Below are 20,284 nucleotides of genomic sequence, written 5' to 3'. Positions count from 1 at the left end.
GTGTGCGTGCGTGCATGTGTGTGTGTGTGTGTGTGTGTGTGTGTGTGTGTGCATTCAAGGCTTTACTAGAAACCAGAGTTTTCTGAAAGGCATTGAAGAGTCTCAGGCTGTTAGCAATGGATCAATCGGGAAACCGCTTGGTGCTCATCTCCTTGAAGTTCCTTCTGGCATTGTGTCCGCTTTTGTTTACCGTCTGCTGTGACTTGCTGAACCACGAGTGTGGACCCCATTGCCTTTGGTTTCAGCACGACCTTAAAGGGACAGCAATCTGCCTCACTCAATCACTCATCTCACTTTATTTGGTTTTGCTGTTTTTACTCATCTTCCCTCGACTTGTGTTCTTTTTAGTAAAGCTCTTCTATTTTTGAGATGTTATCCAACCTGAAATCCTGGTGAGAATCTCATTTTTGTCCACCAATTCCTTTGACAAGGTTGCCTGGCCTATGGTATTAAAAGAGAAGGAAAAGGAAAAGGGGGGTGGAGAAGAAGAGAAAGAAGAGAAAGGGGGAAAAGGAGATTGAGGAAAAGCAAATCACACAGCATAAGCTAATTTTCACATATTAACTCGGTTCTGAAGGCCACTTAATGATGTATTACAATAGAAGGGAAACTTTTGATAATACTCTCGATTTCAAACCTAACCATTCTTTTTAAAATAAATTCTCCAACATAACATAGTTCCAAAGGCTGCAGTACGATGTTATACACAGAACTATACTGGGTCACCCAACTCTATGTGCTAATAAGGAAAGGAAAGTACGACTTGTCTTTCAGCTTTTGAAGCTTGGCCAGATCTTCCAGGTCGGAGGCAGAACAGCTCGGCCTGTGGCAGCCCCCAGTTTTCCCCTCCCAGGGCACAGCAGCTGTGACTTCCTGCCACGCAGTCCTCTTGCACCCCCTTTCCTTCCTGGCTGCCCTGCCCTGGTGGAGGCAGCAGGTCTTAGCTACTGGAACTGTTGTGTGTCAGTTGGCATTTTTTTCCTGAAGGCTACACATTCCCAGGTTTCTGCTTCCTGAAGGGTTTGTTAGTTGAGGCTTGTTCTCCACGGGTAGAAGTTCATCTGATACTGTCCCATCCTGAAAAGTGGGTACTTTGAGAGCTTAGATATCACTGGATTTGTACATATCTGAAAGCAGTCTTGTAATTGGCACGTTGCCGATGGTTTTTTTGAAAAACACTTCTTCTATGGTTGATGGGCTGATAGAACGTAAAGCTGGCAAAAGCAACAGGAGTTTTCCAAAGCGGCAAGGCTGCGTGGGGTATCTGGAATATGAGAAGCCGTGAGAGCAATGTCAGAGCCCCTTTCAAATGGGAATTAACATCTTGAACCTGAACACACACCATTTCCAGTATAACTCCCTGATGTGGGCCTCTTAAATAACATCCTGCCCCTGCAGGAGAGCCCTGGACAGGTACTACTGTTCCTGTCTTGCAGGTGGACTACTTGAGACACAGAGAAGATTAACGACACGGCACAAATCACACGGTGACTCTCTCTGCATTAGCAAAGGGGTTACGTTTTGTTCAGAGAAAGAAGAGTCTTAAGAAACATAATACTAACTTTAAGCCAAATAACAAACTTAACGTTGCCACTGTAGAAAATGACTATGGCGCTGATGACAAAGACAGTAATAGAACTTTCGTTTTCTAGTCCTCAAGTCTCCTTCACAAGGCTACTTCCCTCAAATTAAATGGTTCCTTTTTCTAAGCAATTCTCCAAATTATTATTCAGGCATTATACTTAGTCACTCTCAGGAATAATTCCATCCTTATTACACTGCAAATTAAAGACTAAGTTCTGTTGGGTGGCAGTGCCACCCAACTTTCATGTCAATGAAATTGGCATATAATTAAATATGTGAGAAATTGCTTAACAATTTCCTCTCTTGATGTCCAACATACATCTGTACTCAGATGTGCAAGTTCAATTTCCTGCTGTCTTTAGATGCCTGTAAGCCACCTCCTCACTGCAGCCCCTATACCTCTTTAACCAATAGCTTAAAATCAGATATCAGTTCGCTCCACAAGGAGGGGTTCCTCCACTGAAACAAATCACCTAAAAAAAACAAGCTGCAGGGCATGCTGTGTGGCTAAGCCAAGTTCAACCCAATCCACAAGGTGCTGGAAACAGAAATATCAAAATTCTTTTAAAGGAATTTGGTAGCTGTGTTTAATTGCCTGGTATTTCCACCCTGAAGATAGAGTCCAGGGGAGCAACTTTCATTCTTGTCTCTTAATAAATAAGAGTCTCTCTCTTCAACTGGATACGAGGCATATAATTCATTATGGGTCTCTGAGGACCTCATTTGGCTCTTACACTACCCAGCTTCATGCATGACCACCATGGACAGGGGCCACCAGACCACATTTAAAAATGTGATAGGAAAATAATGAAGTTTATCTACATTAAAACAAAAGAAAACATAAAATACACCATTTTTTTCTCCTTGCTGAATATATCTGCCATGCTGAATATATTCTCCCATGTCTCGTGTCTTTCTGTCACTTTGGCCACTTTCTCTCGTCAACAGTCCTTCTTCATGCAGAGGGTCTGAGGCAGAGGCTAGTTAGACAAGCTGCACCTTGTCTGCAGCATCCACCCCATATGCCAACCATTGCCCATGGTAAGAAACCATTGTGGGAAATAATGATGCTCAGAAAGCATGCATTTTTTTGTGAATCCATAGACAATTAATTATTGACTTTCTATGAATAGTTTTCCACTTATTTACTCACCCACTTCCTTTATTCTCTATTTGGGAAAAGGCTGGTTGGCGTCAGTCAACAAGAATTAATTGTCTATTACATGTGGAGTAATGTACCACCCAGAAACAGTAACAATGTGTGAGAAAGACAAAATCTAACTGCTCAAAACTATTTTTTAGAACATTTATAGTTCTGACTTCATCCATTAGCACAAATAATAAGAAGTTTCTTTTCCCATTTTGAACGTTTTGTGTCTACCACAGAGTTCTGTATTTGAACTTCAGTTATAACATAGTTTTGTGAAATGCCATTTTCTAGCCTTTTCCTGATGTCCTAGATAGAGAAATGATTTACAGAGCTGTAACAATTAGCTCAATTTGCACATTAACTTTTCATTTCAATTTCAGATTTTATTTTCCTAGACAGGAAAGTGCTGGAGGAAAGAAGACTAACTGATTTGAAAGAGCTAAGGAATACAACATCATCATTTATGTCACATGTATGACCCTAGATATTAAGCTATAGCTGTAGCTGTTATCATGAAATAAGAACATCATGCTGAAGCAGAAGTAGTCCTCCTACAGATCATTTCCTTGAGGAGTGGAAAAGATGTAGTGGACTAGTTGTTTCTCTTATATAGAAAGAATGGAATTCTTGTGGAATTCTCCTGGACCACTCTATGGACAGCTTCTGGTGTGCCAGGCTCCCAGCCCTCCCCCTGGCACACTTCTCTGGCACCTCCCACAACACTGCCACCAGCTCACCGACTGGCTTGCTGCACCCCCTCTTCCCTGCTGAAATCCTTCCACCATTCAAGGACCAACTCATTAGTCAGCTTTTCCAGATTTTCCTCACCCCCTTCCAACTGATCTCTCCAACTTCCCATTTTACTTTTCTCTCCTCTCTGGTGTGAACTGGAGTGACATCTCTGCCCACTGCACATAATGGAAAGGGGCATGTCTTTTGTCTTTCTGGCATCCCACAATGCCCACCTGGACCCTTGTGCATGGCAAGTACTCAGCAAAGGCTAGACTGAACCAAAGGCTGAGCATCCCATTCTTAGTTTGGTGCTCTTAATATCCTATCAGCTCTAAATGTCAAAGGTTAGACTTTAATCAGAGAAAAGTGTGCAAATTATGTACTAGTCCATTTGTCTTTGTTTTGCTTTTTTCATTTTTGTCATTTTGAACAAACATTGTTACTATAGATATGTTCTGAAATTCAATATGGATTTTAAATTTCAAACTACGGCACTTTACTTTGGAAAAACATATACACATGCACTATCTTTCAACATAGTTTCAATGATATTCCATGTGCAGGTAAACTTTTATTCATTCAGCTTTCAAAAGAGGATTTATGATACTAAAAAGGAGATCCTAGCAGAAATGGTGTCACTCCGAACTGATAGAGCTGACTTGGGATTTCTCTGACTGCTCATGTGAGGCAGGCACCGATGGCCTCTACCCATTTCATGTAGTTATTCCCACCACAGTATCTACGGCTGATGTTGAGATGATGGAGGCAGGCCTTCCCAGGTCCCTTTCAAGATCAGTTTAGAGAATAAACAAGAATAGCCAATTCTATTCTATCTCAGATCCACCACAGTCCTGTCTTAGGAAGCTAGAGAGGCTCCAATTGCTCTTGCATCCATTTTGCATCTGAAAATGGAATCAGAAAGTCTACACCTCTTGGTGGGCTTGCTGAGTGCTGTTGAAGAGTTTCTACAAATAGCTAGGGCAGCCTCTACCAGAGGGCCCTAGTTGGCCAGAAGTAACCTGTGGTTGCTAGTGGCCCAAATGACAGATACGCATCACTGAAGCCAAATAGCAGTTATGTTAGGGGTAAAGATGGCTTCTCTAGAAAATTCTCTGGTCCTTCTACTGGGAGTGGCATCTAAGGAAAGACATCTACCTTTAATCAAGAATGATGTAACCATTATTTAATAAACCAACCATAAAACTTTAGACTTGGCTTTTGATCCTTCCCATATCCATTCATGCAAACGTGTTTAACTATCTTGGTTGGTCAACTTGTTCATCCAGGACAGTTGTAATGTTTCTCACAATGCTTTCACTTTGATCACCTAATTTGATTTGCTCTTCTCACCCACTCTGAGAGATGGGTGAGGACATAAATTCTAACTAAATTAACTGGTAGGCAACAGGATAATTAGACACAATGTTTAGATTGGCTTATTCCTGACTGCTTGCACATTCACAATGGAAGCAATTTTCTTAAGTACATGTTCAAGGCAAACAAGAGTCACCTGGTATGGATGTAGCTGTTGAGAGTTAGCTGAGCCTCATCTTGAAGAGCTGCAATGGCGGCAGCATTCCGGAAACTTCTCAGTTCAGAACCACTGTGTGTAGGAACTAGAAATGAAGACCAGGAAACTGTGATAGGCAACACAGGAAATACTGTGGGAATGCACTGCTCTGGAAATGGGTCCCCATCAGGAGAGCATGCGGGTCACCACAGCCATTGAAGATGGGGCCAGCGTAAGTAGATCAATTCTCTTGAAAACATCACCTCTTTTTGTGAAGGTCAGTCTAGACTTTGAGGTGGCTGAATTAATGAGGCGGCAAAACTGGAGAAGAAGAGACAGGGATCTGGGTCTACTTACCAGCTTTGAAAGTGACAATGCATTTCAGACAGGCAAATTCAGTAGCGTCTAATCGGAGCTGTCTAAACCGAGCCACCACCTCTTGTAAAGCCTGTATTTCAGATATGATCTTGTTCAGCTTCTGGGAATCTGTGTTGTCACCATTCATGCCTAGAATAAAAATACGGGATAAATATTCTAATATGAAGGCATTTTCATGATTTAATATTGATTTTTGACAAAATCTTGCATATCAATATCTATTCAATTGTCACTCTAAGATATCTGATTCCATGTAAACTGGCTATATTGTATGAAAGTTAATATAAAATCTTCTCTTGGATGATAACAAACACAGTAATTTGCATTTAAATAACAATGCAAGCAGTCATGAATACAACAAAACAACATTATTTGCATTTAAATATAGATTTATAAATGACAGGTATACTCTATTGTTCAGCAGGAATTTGTTATTCTTTACATGTTGTTCTTTTTTCAGTAATGTATTTTTATGGTAATTTCTACAACAAAGTCATTAAATTGTGCAATTCTTACCAGATACAGCCAGTAGAGTGTTAGCATCAACCGGAATGGCCCATTGTGCTATTCCTAGAACAAACAGTTCTCTCCAAGCATCTTCCAAAAGCATCAGCTGTCATACAATAGATGTATAATATAATATAGTGTGTAATTTATAAATTTATAAACAATTTCAGTATGTAAATTTCCATTATTTTAAAAAGTGTTTTAAATGCCTGTCTTTGGTAATTTTTTTTCAAATAATCTAGCTTTCCCTTATTTCCCATATTTTCCTTTTTGAAAAGGTGCCTATAGATGTGCACATGCATTTGAGAGTCAGCCGTTCCAATTCCTCAAAGTTTGCTTCTCTCAGAAGAGGATTCACCCCTTTTGTCCTTATATCCACCCATTCCTGACCACCTAGAAACTTCTCCAGAGACCCAGGATCTAAGAAATATCACCAGTGCATGGCAGGTGGACTCCCCCGTACAGAAGGCTGTTATTATGAGGGAGAGGATTCCTGACTAAGCTGACAAGTGTGGGTCCCCATCTTCCTGGAAGGTTGAGGGGGTTGGGTTGGTGAGAGGGGGGAGAGGGAGAGAGAAAAAGAGATAGATCACTAATTCCCAAGAGGCATGTGGAAAATCAGGGTATAATTATGTTAATCGGGTTTTGCTGAGTTTACCTCATCTCACTGCCTGATTTTTCCTAGACTCATAAGTGGACAGCATCAAGGTGCTTGTCATTTTCATTCTAATAAAATGCGCTACTGAATATTTAAAATGAAAATCTGCCTCCTTTCCCAAATTAATATACTAGATTCCACTTCACTGCAGTTTGCTTAGGGCTAAGTGGCAGACAGTAAGTAAATTCTGTTTGGAATAAAGAGTCTACAAATACTTGTTTTGAGAAAAAAAAATATAGCCAATTTGCACACATACAAACACACACATACACATGAACAGAGCAAATGCGTAGAGCCAACCAGTAAACTTGGTCAAACATAGGATCTAACAGGCTTGAAAAAAATCTCTAGTTTTGAAAGAAATCTCTCAAAACTCAGCCAATTCTGAATTATTAATATGAAAGAATTTCCTTTTAGGAGCTAAGAATCATGAAGGCTTGCTACCAAAATCACAAACAAATGGAAAGTTTGAATTTTCAAATGTGTTATTTTTAAGTTTTATCATATTAAGTACAGAAAATAATAATTGTAAAGTGCAAGGTAAACCATATGTAATTATGGATATATTTCATGCTAAAAGATAAAATATTTTTAACACATTGCCCAGTCTTTCTTTTGTTTTGTTTTTGGGATGCTGGGGATGGAACTCAGGGCCACTGAGCTACATCTCCAGCTCTGCCCAGTCTTTCTAAAGGAAACATATTTCATAATAAAGCTCACTATTATGCTTTAATTGGGTATAAAATGAAGAGTTAAATCTTTGCCTTTTAGAACTACTTACTAGAACTGGGGGCATAGCTTAGTGGTAGAGCAATAGCCTGTAAGATGCCCTGGGTTCATCTCCAGCATGGAGAGGGAAAGAATAAAAAAAAAAAAAACTATATATTAGCTTTCTGGGAAATTTGTCATTAATTTCTGTGAATGCATAGGTAATAGTCAACGGCTGTAAATGCCTCAATTTCTTTTCTTTCCCTTAAAGTTAGAAAAATGCTGGCAGGGGCCATTATTGATATTCCTAACAAAATTTCTGGGTTTTGGCACAATGCAATTTTTAGCTGCACATAATTTTCCTGCCTCTGAATGTCATTGTAACCACAGAATTATGCAAAATGCCTATTTGTTTACAAAATGCCTAAAAACACTTAAAGAATCACAAAAGATGCTAGCCTACAGGAGATGTGCAATGTGCTCTTTAATCTCACATGCAGATGAATCAATAGTTAAAATATTTAAAATCTTAATGGAAAATATAAAGCTGAGAATGTGATATGATGAGACTAATTCCAAAAATCTCATGGGTGAATACTCTTACCACCTTCTATTTCTCACAGTTCCAATGTTCCCAAGAAAACACTATTTTTTCCCAATGGTTTTAAAAAGCATTCACATTTTAAAATTTTAGATTAAATTTGATGTTTCCATTAAACTAAAAAAGCGATAATGTTCTTATATGTGTTTTTCATAGATCAGATCCAACTTTTCTGAAATAACATAATTGCATTTCTTACTAACAATTCCATAGGCAGATAACTTGAATTTTTAGAAAGATGATGGTAAAAATAAATGGTTTCTTCATTATGCCTAAAAATGCATGCCTACCTTGGTGATTTATCCAGGTACTGAGGTATTGTACCTTTTGATATGGTTAAGTACTATTGCTTCCTTCCCAACCCTCTTTCTTTTTTTTAATATTTTTTAGTTGTACTTGGACATAATGCCTTTATTTTATTTATTTTATGTGGTACTGAGGATCGAACCCAGTGCCTTGCTAGATGAGCACTCTACTGCTGAGCCACAACCCCAGTCCCCCAACCCCCTTTCTCACAAGACTTCTGTGTCCTGTTGATCATACCTGGTCTTGCAAAGACAGCGTGGAAAAAGCTGGCACACTCTTAGCCCACTTGATGCTCATAAAAAGAAGCCTGGCAGCTGATTCACACACTGACTCTGTGGCTACTTCATAGAGATACATTGGGGTACCATTCACTTCGTGGGGGTACTAGGAGGGAAAGAGAGACACCTGGACGTGAGAAAACAATAGCTTTGGAAGAAGTGCTACACTTTTGATTTTCTAATTAAAGCAGGGGAGGGGATGGAAAGAAATCTATAGGTTCCCCTTAAATGTACAGTTGCCATAGGTGGGTAAAAACCACACATCTATATCTACAGAGTTTTGGAAATAATGCCTGTTGAGGAAGGCCCATTTCCACTCTTTGGGGGCTTTTCCCTTCCAGAGGGGTGTCTGGCTTTTCTATCCCCTACAGGAAATTTTCCTTGGGCTGAGCCAAGTGCCAGGCCTGTCTCCCAGTTTAAACAAGAGCGGCTTGCATTTGTGTAAATAAAAATAGATATGAAAAAAGTATAAATTAATAGGCATCCCAAACACAAATATGCATATGAGTATTTTTAGAAAGGATTAGTATATTATGGAAATATTTCAATTAGACATCTTAATCATTCACAGAGCATTCCCATTCATAACTGACAACATATTCATAACACTACTTTTCCAAGCTTATTATACACATCAAGGGTAAGAAAGCAATATTAAATATTGTGCATGTGTATGTGCCCAGGTGTTTGGCTTCCCTACAGTGTGGGGCTGCAGCTGGCCCTCCTCTAGGGAAAATCCTGGGCCCTTCTCCCTCTGGAATGGGAACCTTGGTGAGGTATCCCCTGGAGGCCTGGAAAATAGTCCCTAGGTGGCGCCTTCCCAGGTGGTTCAGGCTGTGGCCCTGCAAGTAGGGGCTCAATCTTGATGTAAATCCTTGGGTCTCTTAAGGCAGTAAGGGGAGCAGTAACAGTGCCATCTACACATTTCTCTCTTGCACCACCACTTTGGAGACCCACCACTTTGCCCAAGATAATAGATCCCAGAGATTGACAACTCGGGAGCCCTTACTCCAGATGAGCCAACTGCTTTTTTCTAAAACAAAAATCTGTTCTTCTGGCCTTTGGGAACACCTAAGGGGTGTCCAACCCTGGGGTTGGACAAGCTCCACTCCACCACCAATCACTGCTGGGGTTTCCAAAAGTTGAAAGTTTTTGGCCTCCACCCCAAACTTGCTGAAAGGGAATTTCTGGGTTATGGTCCTGGTAGTCCACATTTGTAGCCACTCTACACTACATACGTAGAGCGACTCTACACTAAAGTTTGAGAATCTTTGGCTCAGAGGAGAGAGTGAGAAGCCTAAAGGTGAGCAACCAGGAAGTCCTTTGACTAAACTCATCACAATTTGGAAGAACTAGTGAGCCTTACTTCACCCTCTGCTAGGTTCCAGTCTCTTAGGGCCCAGCAAGACCACTGACCTTGGGAGTGGGCTGAGCCAGGCTCACGAGGGTCTGACGCTCTGGAGTGGCGGACACTGCGGCCAGCTCCAGGCTGTGCGGCTCCAGCTGTGTGACCGCGGTGAAGAAGGCGGGAGCTGGCAGAGCAGCGGACGGGAAGTGCGTGGCTGCCCCGTTCTCCTCCTTGTGTCCACGAAAGTAGAGGGCCACCTGTTTGCGAATGGTGGATGTCCGAGGACCCCTCTCGTGCTGCACAGCTACAGAGATGAACAGGCGGACAACACCTTCAGGATCAGAGATGCCGCCCACTTGGCCGCTCTGTCATCCCAATGTCACATTAGGGCTGGGAAGTCACCCGAGAGGCGCAGAGAGGGAGGGAGAGGGAATGTGAGCGCATAAGGCGCTGTGTTAGCGTTTAACTCCTACACTGTATGGATTAGGAAGCTGAGGCCAAGAAGAGGAGCCTGTATCCCAAGGGCCACCATAATACTATGGCTTTAAGCAAAACTAGAAGTGTTCTCGGTGGGATCAGGGCTCATTCTCACCCAGGGGCTAGCAAGTTAACCACAGACTCTTGGGCTGGAGTAGCGAAGTGCCCTAGCCCCCGCCCCCAACCCCCACGACGGGGAGAGGGAGTGTCACTCACATCTAGGCACAAAGTCTCTGGACAGATATTTCCAGCTCCTCCCCAAAACAACTCCCCCGACCTCCAGACCCACCACCACAGGAATAGCTTTGGCCTCCAAGGCTCCAAGAGTAAAGGACCCAAGCCCCGGGGACGCTGGGGGATGGGACATGGGAGAGCTCCTCTCCGAGTGCGCTGGAGGAAGGCAGGAGAGATGTGACAATTACCACCAACAGTTTAAACAAACAAATTAATTCAGGGCAATCTTCCGCCCGCCGAGCTTGACAACTTGTCAATACAGAAGTTCAACAGGTTGGACGCTCCCTCCTGCCTCCTGAGCAGCGGAGGAAGGAGCTTTCCGGGATGGGCGCTGTGCCTCAGGCGGCTGCCACCCGCCCAGGCCTCCTCCACCCGGAGGCCCACTGACACCCTGTCCCTAGACAGTATTCCGCCGTCCCGCCCAGTACCCCCGGTTCACGCCCGGGGCTGGAGGGCCCTCGCCAGGCCACGATGGGGGACTCAGCTTGGACTGCGCTGTATACCCAAGAAGCATCCTGAAGCCCAAGGGGAACTGGGTGTCGGAGGCACCCAAGGCGTCACCCTGCCTCTCCAACCCCTTTTCTCGCTTTCCTGTAGAACCGAGAAAAGGCTCTGAAAAAGCCTTGACCCGCCTAATGGACCTTCTGATTTTGGCATCTGTGAATTTGCAAAAAGGAGCTTGAATTTCCGGTTTTCGTGCCTCAATTTGTTCTCCAACCCGCCACCATCTCAGCCACAATCTCCCCCCAAGGAGATTATGTAGACTGAGATTCTGGGGGGAGGAAAACAGTCTTGGGGATGGCAAAAAAAAAAAAAAAAGGCGAAAAGACTAGGACTCAGGCGGGGAAACACTGTGTCTGGAGCTGCGGTGAGTTCCCCCCAACGCTGACATTCTGAGGATGCTTTGGGGGGCCAAGTTTCGGATTTGGGCATGGGCCTTGTCCTGGGGAATTTAGTGGGGTGTGTGGGTGACTCGTGAAAAGATGAAGCAGATACAACTGAAAGCCCTGAAAGCCCCAGGCCAATTCCCAGCATCTGGAAAGAAGTGTTGTGTTCAGGAGATGATTTGCATGCATAGGAGTGCCATGTATTATCTGAACATATAATTTACTTACTACTCAATCAACATTAGAAGAATAAAGGGATGTACTGATTACCATCTTTGTTCATGTTGACTTCCAAACACTTCTTCAGCCGACACGCCCTGCACTGGTTCCTGTGTGTCTTGTCTACCGGGCAGCCTCCCTGGAACAGAGCGCAGGAGGTCAACGCCCCCCGGGGGACTAGAAGCCCCCTCTAGTGCCAGGGCGAGAGGAAAGGCATAGGGACCTCGCCAGACCGCAGACCCCGGGGCAGCAACCACAGGCTCTCAAAAAGAGACTTGGGCCAGGTATCGAGCTAGGGCTCCCGGGCCCACTGCAAGTGGGTTAGCCCCTGATTCTTTGGATCGACAAGAAGGGTGAAGGGTCAGAAAGCCTGGTTTGCCAGATCCCGCAGGGCTGAAAGAAGCCCTCGAAGGGCAGTTTCACCAGTAGCAGAGTGGTTTGTAAGGAAGAGACTTTTCAGGACCCAAGACAGCGACTTGGCCCTGAGCTTGGTATGGAGCAGTCTTGCGGGTCAAGATCCACCCTACATCCTCCTCCCTGCTAACTATTCTTTCTGCTTTCAGGTCTCCAGTTTACCTCTTTTGCCACTTTCTGGGTGAGCCCATTTATCTGACAGATAAATCTTTCCCGTTCATTCTTCTCTGTTCTGTTATCTCACTTTTGCTTTTGTACTTGAGGCCATTCTTATAACCAGCTTGTTGAGACAGCTCTCAAGTCTTAAAAGCTAGCCTCAGTTCAGATTAATGGAAACACAGGCATTCCCAGGGAGTGAGAGAAAAGCCAGAGTGCTTAGGATGGCAAGGCCTTCCTACAAAAGATGAGGGGATGAAGGGAAGAGCCCAAGGTCTGGGGAACATCTAGAAATGTCTACTGTATAAATACACCCTCCTGTATAAGTACTTGGACTGTCTGACAAAAAGATAACAGGGACAGATAGTATTAGCATAAAAACTGACAAATGGGTAGTTGCCACTTTAGAAATATTTATCCCACACAAGTAAGACAATAAGTGTTTTACCTAGTGCAATTTTCTGGGGGAAAAGTGTTGACCATAAAAAGAGGAAATTTACAGGTTAGGTTTCTTTCAGAATTTATTTAGTGTTAGATGTAATTACTGAGATACATAAAGAGGAATATGTACTTTTAATTTTTTATTTAATATTACTTTTGGTGGTGCTGAGGATCAAATCCAGGACTTTGAGTATGCTAGGCAAACACTTTACCACTGAGCTACATCCACAGGCTGTGCATAGTTATTTTATTCACAGAAAATATCAAAGAAATTTGGTGCTTTCCTATATTTATATAAGTTGCCATCACTGCATTTGTTGTGGGACAGAAGAAAATAAAATATATGTCTTTATATTTTGCTTCATATACTCTGAAATAGGAGCAAGTACATTTGCTCCTGAAATATCCCTTAGGGAAAATAACACACTTGAATGTTTAGTTTTATATGATTATACTCCTCCAATTAAAAATATGTTGCTTTGGGCCAGGGGTCTAGCTCAGTGGTAGAGTGCATCCTTAGCATGCATGAAACCCTGGGTTCAATCTCCAGCACCAAAAACAAAGCTAAATAAAATAATATGTCTATTTGTTTAAAGTAAAGATGGAGACAGTTCATAAAAATGTCTAAATGTCTTCATTGCTATTAATGACAAATTGAAATTTTATTTACCTAGTCTTAAAATAAAAGAGAGGAAAGAAAAAAAATAGTTTCTAAGAGTGTTCTTCAGGGCATTTTGGGCCAGTATAATAACTCAATGTAAAGAGATTTAAAGAACTTATTAAATATAATCAAAGGTTTGTCCCCAAATGATATCTTCCCAGTATTCTGATAAATATGCAAATGCAAATTAGAAACCTTTATTAGTACTTAAGTGTGTCTTCACATCAGATAAAATGTATATAGATATCTGAAGGCTGAGAGAAGAAGGAATGAGCGCCTCAGCTCAGCCTCTTTATTCTCTTCGCAAGAAAAGGAACACCAGGCCTGATGAGTCTATTATCCCTCCTATATAAGTACTTGGATTGAAATCAGTATGTGTGGATGGCCACCTCCTTTTAAAATATCAAGCATAACATCTGAGGCTTCCCAATTCTGCATGTTGCACAAAAGTAAAAGATTATCAAAGTAGAAGCCTGTTCAAATCTGAAAACACAGAGTAATCCCAGCCCTGTGGAGCTACTGGGATACAGTCTTATGTCTGTTTATAAGGTGATGTGTCCATAAGGTGAAGCTAGAAACAGATACAGATCTCAGTATTCAATTAAACAGGTAACAGGGCTGAAGAGTTGAAAATGACATCCGAATGCAAATATGTTCATGTATTTGCTGCCAATTCAAAGCTATCAGAAATTGATATGAGCAGACATGCCTGCAGAAAAAGAAGTCAGAATAATTCACTAGCATCAGATGGGGTATGCATGTGCTCATGTGTATCATATACATTAATTAGTGAAAGCCTTGTGTCATTTTGGATACCAAAGGATGCCTCCTTACTAATGCCCTCTCAGGGATCTTCCCGGGAATGAAGGCAGAGACTCTGTACTGAGGGTCTGTATGTCTGGCTAAAGAGAGAGCAAAGTGTACTAACAGAAGGTTTGATCTCCCAGGTTGAAATAAGCTTATAACTGAGCTGTAAACTGAGTCAATCAGGGGTTTTAGCTCACGATGTCTGAAAGCTTTGGCTCATACTCAGTTCATACCCTGAATGCCCTGTCTCTTGGAGACTAAAACACAATTAGGCACATCTTCTAAGCAGAAAGGGTGGAAGGAGATATGGGAATTTGGGAGGGAGCCCAGTTACACCCTCTTTGAGTCTTCTTCCTCACCCTGTCCTTTTCTGACAAGGCCCTGCTAAAGGAACATGGGTGCTGAAGCCCCATTATCCACTTTCAGAACAGCTCTGCTTCTCCCTAGCTGAAAAGGGATGGCCCATCTCAGAGCACTGCCTTTGTCTTCCAAGTAGCTAAGACTTAGTAGTGGTGACCTTGACTCATATGCCCATGTGCCTTTACTTCTGCCATCCCAGCCAGTGGTCAGTAGACTGAACCTGGGTGCTGCTAGAAATGGGGGTCAGGTGGGCAGGCAATTTAAGGTAGCCCTTTCTCCTGCTTGATTCTTGTAGTTTAGATTCTAAAGTTCCTTAGGTCTCCTGGGCAGGCTTGTAGCCACTAGGCAAGGGCCTTACCCAGTGTCAAAATCTGTCAGGGGATTAAAAAAAAAAAAAAAAAAAAAAGTGTAGGAAGGCTATGAGATTTCAGACTTCCTCTTGAATCTGTCTTCCCTTACCTTATCCGGCCTTTCCAGAGCCAAAGGGCCTCCCAGAGCTGGGGCAGGAAGGAGGGGAGAGGAAGGGAGAGGCCAGGGCCGGGCCTCTCCTCTGCAGCATGGAAACGCAGAGGAGGCCTTGGCACAAAGGAAGGGGAGATATCAGAGGGGAGCCGGGCAGTGCAGCCCTGGCTAAGGTACCTGGTTTCCAGATTTGCAGACATATGTCCTATTCCTTCGGATACTCCTCTTGAAAAACCCCGAGCAGCCGTCGCAAGCGTAGACCCCGTAGTGTTTCCCCGAGCTGCGGTCACCACACACTTTGCAGGGGATATCTAAAATGCGGCCTGAAATGGCAGGGAAGACAGGGTGTGTGGGGCGGGGGTGGGGGGGGAGCGGTAAGAGGCAAGAGGGAGAGGAGGGCGGAGAAGAGGGAGGAAAGGGGAGAGGGAGAGAGAGATGCTAAGCAATCTGACCTCTGAAGGGATTAGCATCGAAGCTGCGGTAAAAGCAAATAATGAAGTGATTTTATAGCCAAACTTTTTTTCCTTGAGCAAGTGTCAGTTTCCTACAATGAGCATTATTCATGCACCGCTACATGTATTTGGGTCTCCCCTAATCGCCGAGACCCATTTTGGAATAAAAGATTACAGCAGGCCCGGGCGGCAGCACTGCCCGCCGCTGCCTTTCTGCTCCGCGGAAAGTTTGGCCGCCTCCCTCCTCAGCTCTTGCATTTAACAGAGAAAGTTGTTAGTGAGCGCGCGAGGAGACAAACTTGAAATGTAAAAGGGAAAAGAAGAAAAACAAACACGGCTGGAACCAGGGATGGCAGCTGGAAGGCAATCGAGTTTTCTCTGAGCTCTGCCGGGCGGTTGTTATTATTAGGATTATTATTGTGATGCTAATACTCAGATTATTAATGATAATAAGGGTAGTGGTAATTGCCCAACTTTCTCTTTTTACCTATTAAGAAAATGCTTGGTGGAGCGCTTTTGAGAAATTATTATTATTTTTTTAGGATAAAAATTTCAGCGCAAAGTAGAACGGGTCTAGGAAGAGAGAGGAGAGCGACATTAAGTTGTCCCACGATAGCGTGGGACAGCCATCTCTTCTACTCCCCAAGTTCTTTTACCCTAAAAGACCGGCCTCCTCTTATTTAGTCCTAAGTGAGTCTTCCTCCGGGTCGTTCTGCCGCTGGCAGAGGCTGATTTTTTTTTTTAAGGTTCTAATTTCTCTAGGCTGTTTCCCCACCCCCACTGAACTCCTGCTCCAGAGAACTTTACTTGGAATCCCCCCTGAACCTGGGGTGGTCGCGGCCCCTGGGGGAGTTAGGGAGAGGGTAATATGCAAAAATTCAGAGAGGGGGGAATTGTTTTCCTCTAAGGTTCAAGAGTCCAACAAGTGCCTGAATCCGTTTATTGGGATTTAGAAATCCTTCCTTCCGTAAAACAAAGGGAGTATTTTTAAAAGTGTTAACACTTTAATAAAATATTACTTAATAACAATTAACTTATTAACACTTGATTTTCCCATAGCTACCCGTCGAAAGGCCTCCCGTCTGGGCCCGGGAGACCTCCGGCCTCTGGGAAACTCGACAGCTGCTCCCAGAGCACTTAGATTGGGGTCGGGAGAGGCCAGAGACCACTCAGCGAGGGGAACTAGGAAGGTGAGGACGCGGCGTGGGGAGGGACCGGGAGGCATCCCAGGTGGAAACTCGCTTGGACTCCAAGGCGTCGGGTCTGGCTTGCACCCGGGGCCGGGGCCTCAGCCTCAGGTGGAGGGGGGAGAGAGGGGGACCGGGCTGTGAGCGGAGGTTGGTAACGACCAGGCTCAGCCCGGGTAATTACAACCCCGCCGCAGCACCTGCCTATAGAGCCACCAGTGACCCGTCAAAAAGAGTAGCATGGGAATTCGGACCGCGACAAAGGACGGTGGGGGGAGGCGCTCGGCGCTGCGGCCACCGCCTAGGCGCCCCCTCTCCCGCAGGGCGGGAGAGGAGGTTGTGCTAGGGGAGGGAGGGGCCGGAGAGAGCCCACGGAGGCCACAGCGGGTCTTGTCCTCCACCCCCTCAGGGAGTCTGTCACTGAGCCCGGAGGAATTCACGGCCGCCCAGGAGCTGGGCCAGCTCTGCTGCATCGCTCTCACTCGGGAAGCTGAAAATTTGGTTTCCGTCTTTTGCCACCATCCTCCTCTGCATATCACACGCGCTCTGGACGCGCTGGAGTCCGTGTTGGGGCCCAGCAATAAAGTCGCCCCAGCTGTCCTCCTCTTCCCCTTGGCACTCTTGATGATGCCAAGATGAGTGTGTGGGAGGAGCAGTGACGGGGTCTTCCCCGCTTCCCATCCAGAGCGGAGGCCAAGGACACACTTCCCTGGAGAATCCGATGGGGGTGAAGGGATTGGTGACCCTTCTCTGGCTCCCTGGGCCCGGACTCCCGGTTGGTGGCTACATGGGCCGCCACCGCTGCAGGCCGGACTTGCCTTGGGGGCAGACCTCGGTGCCGAGGCTCCTGGGGCAGATTAGAGACAGGAAAATGGGCTGGGGCGGGGCCCAGGAAGGAGGGACGCGAAAATTCCTGGGCATAGCGGGTCTGTGCCTCAGATTCCGCCACCCAGCCACGTTAGGGTGACTTGGGGTCACGAGACACACTGGTTGACCCTGTTGCAAAGCTCCTCTCATTTAGCAAGCCGAGCGAGCTCCGACCTGAGGCGAGCCGGAGTTTCCTCAGGCTGGAAAACCGTTCTTAACTTCCCTCGCCAGGGGGTCCCCTCGGGGCTTTTTGTGTGTCATAATTGCCTAAAGATATATGGCAGCTTCGATTACTGTAATTACCATCAGAGGCTGTTGAAAGAAGTTAGTCTGGGCTGCAGGGGTGACTGGCCAGGGTCTTGTTACCACCCAGGCGGGGCTCCGGGTGACATCGCTCTGCCCTCCAACTGCGCGAAGCCGAGCGAGGCGGGAGATGAAGACCTCCGCAGTCCAGCCCGGTCCTGACCCGGCCTGCTGCGCGCCGACCCCCTCGCCGCCCCCGGCTGGAGGGCCGCAGGTTTCGGGCAGGCTGCAGCCACAGGTCTGAAGAGCGCCTGGGCGCAGCAGCGCTGGGGGCCGGGGCTGCTGTCCTGCTGGCCTAAGCAACCTCAGCAGCGGCGTCCAACTTGAGCCGGGCTTAAGGCTTCCAAGGTGGAATGCAGGCTTGGCAAGTTGGGAAGCTCTCAAGTTTCCCTAATGTGCCCACTCTGCCTTCTCCCACCCCCAAATCCTGAGGGTCCGCCTGTAGTCCAGTCCACAGAGAGGGCTTGCCCACTTCCTGGCCACTGAGCCCTCACCTTTCAAGCCCCCAGTTATCTCTGCACCCCAAGAGGGCAAAAGAGCTCGAGGTTTCTTACTTCCAGGGCGGGAACTGAGGGCCTGTCCCAGGGCGAAGGAGCCAGGAGGCCTGCCCAGGCCCGAGAGCTTCGTTTTTTGAAATAGACTTAGAATGCCCCAGGAAAGGCCTCCTTCTGCGCCTCCAGTGAAGGGCAGGCACTCCGGGAACTGGGGCAACAAAAAGGGAGCCCGCCTCACCTCCCGGAGATTCTAACAGCGACAGCAAGGGTAGGCCCGAGGGACCCGCCAGTCCTGCGCAAGGGTCGGCTGTGTGTTCCCAGCGCGGCTAAGATCCCTTCTCTTTCTCTCTGCTCTAGCCCGAAATATTCCTCCTTTTCTCTTTTTGTTCACGCTCACTTTGCTCTATTTTTTTTTAACGGCATTACCCTAATCAAAACAAGTGAACAAAATAAAAACACCACCTACTTCTTGCGGGGGTGGAAGGCAGGGGCGGGAATTGCATCCCTCCTAAGTGGAACTTCATTATCAGTCCTCACAAGTATCTTGGACTCTTCCAACTTTCAGACTCTGGACAATGAGGGCGAGTGAGGGGGGGAGGGGGCGGGAAGGACGCACTGAGCGTCAAAAATGTTATAGGCGAAAACCACACCGGCGGCGGGAGAACTCCGGGATGTGAGGGCTGTGGCAGCCACAGTCCTGTACACTGGAACCCGCAGCCGCCGACCCAGAGAAGGCGGGAACTGAAAAGCCCGGGGGGGAGATCCGAGCCCCGCGGCCGCGCTTTCCCAACGCCGGCGCAGGCCTGCACATTCTCGGGTTCCGCTGGGACTGCACACACAAATGTCCTCACGCTCTCAAGTAGCCCTTCAGTCCCGCAGTGGGGTGGGTACAGGTCAGCTGCGGGTTGGCAGTGGGTGAGAGTGGCAGCGGCTAAGGAAGTTTGAGGAAGGAGAGAGCGCGCGGAGGGAGCAGGCCTCTGCTGAGCTTCGGCTCGAAAAGTCCTTGGGATTAGGGATTTGGTTCTCTCTTTGCTAGAGTGTTTCGCCATACTTTAAATTCCCCAGTTATGACCTACGCGGATTTAGGATTAAAGAAAATGTGACTTTTAAATTGTTTCTGCTTCCCAGTTTTGCAGGATTATTTGAAATAGCTAGAAAAGGGGTGCAAAGCATTCCATTCAAAATCCGCTTTGCAGAGAGTTGCTTTTGCGCGCTGGAGCTCCGAGTTTTGAGCGAATGTGTTATTGTGCTGCCGCCTGGAGCTGCGGCCCAGTTCCCGCCCCCGTCGCACCCCTCCCATCCCCAGCACCTGGTGGCTAAATGGAAACAACTCGCTGGACTGGTGGGCTGAGTGGGTCGCAACCTTCCCACCATACCAGAGAGAAGGGGAATCTAGCAATCCAGAAGCAACGAAATTGCTCTCCACTCTCCACGAAACCATCCGACTCACGGTCTACGAGGACCTGGGCCAAAGGGCACTCGCCCGCTGACGTCCCTCTCTGGGGCTCAGGAGCCGCAGCGCACCGAACAGGATCTCCCCGGCCTCCCGCCAGCCCGCCCCAGGCTGCGCGCCTGGGCCCCACCGCGGCGGGGAGAGGTACCCACTTGTTGATCCTGCCGGCTTGCTCATGCTGGCGGTCCCGGGGCGGAGCGGTTGGTGGGCACTGCCGGAGTCCCGGCCGGCAGCGCCCGCCTCGCTGCCGGGCGCCGCAGCTCGCCAGCCGCCCTCCAGCCTGCAAAGCTTCGGGGCCCGACAGGTGGGTATCGGTCGCGCGCGGCGCTGCTCTCCCGGTGCTCAGAATTCGTTCCACAGTGGAAATTTAAGCATCCTTAAGTTTCTTCCCGCCTCTTGCAAAACTGCGGCTGCTGGGATTGCTGCTTAAGATGGACATACACATGGACAGACAGATGGAGAGATGGACAGGAAGGCTGAAGAAGGGAGGACAGTACGAGAAGGGTATTGAAAGACAGATGGAGACACGAAAATGGTCTGCCTATGGAACAAAAAGGGTAAAATCCCTCTCTTTCCCCATTCCTGTCACTCAGTCTTCAACCTCTCCCTCTACATAGGCATGCAGAGTGTGGGCAGATCTCTACAGACCG

At 46.3% G+C, this 20,284-nt stretch overlaps 1 protein-coding gene across 1 annotated transcript; it reads right to left on the bottom strand.

The window, feature by feature from the left end:
* Nucleotides 1-1,101: 1,101 nt before the first annotated feature.
* Nucleotides 1,102-19,811, bottom strand: NR2E1 (nuclear receptor subfamily 2 group E member 1; the record flags this gene model as incomplete). Its single annotated transcript, XM_081296549.1, has 9 exons — nt 1,102-1,264; nt 4,977-5,082; nt 5,334-5,483; nt 5,871-5,967; nt 8,372-8,518; nt 9,829-10,064; nt 11,629-11,716; nt 15,056-15,201; nt 19,787-19,811. The coding sequence occupies 9 exons, from the start codon at nt 19,809-19,811 to the stop codon at nt 1,102-1,104; spliced, it is 1,158 nt and encodes a 385-aa protein (XP_081152675.1).
* Between the last annotated feature and the right edge of the window lie 473 nt (nt 19,812-20,284).

The sequence above is a fragment of the Spermophilus citellus genome (genome assembly GCF_964194105.1).
Source record: "Spermophilus citellus genome assembly, chromosome: 5".
Lineage (NCBI taxonomy): Eukaryota > Metazoa > Chordata > Mammalia > Rodentia > Sciuridae > Spermophilus > Spermophilus citellus.
Note: the sequence above shows the minus strand (reverse complement) of the source record. Positions and strands in the feature narration are given on the sequence as shown.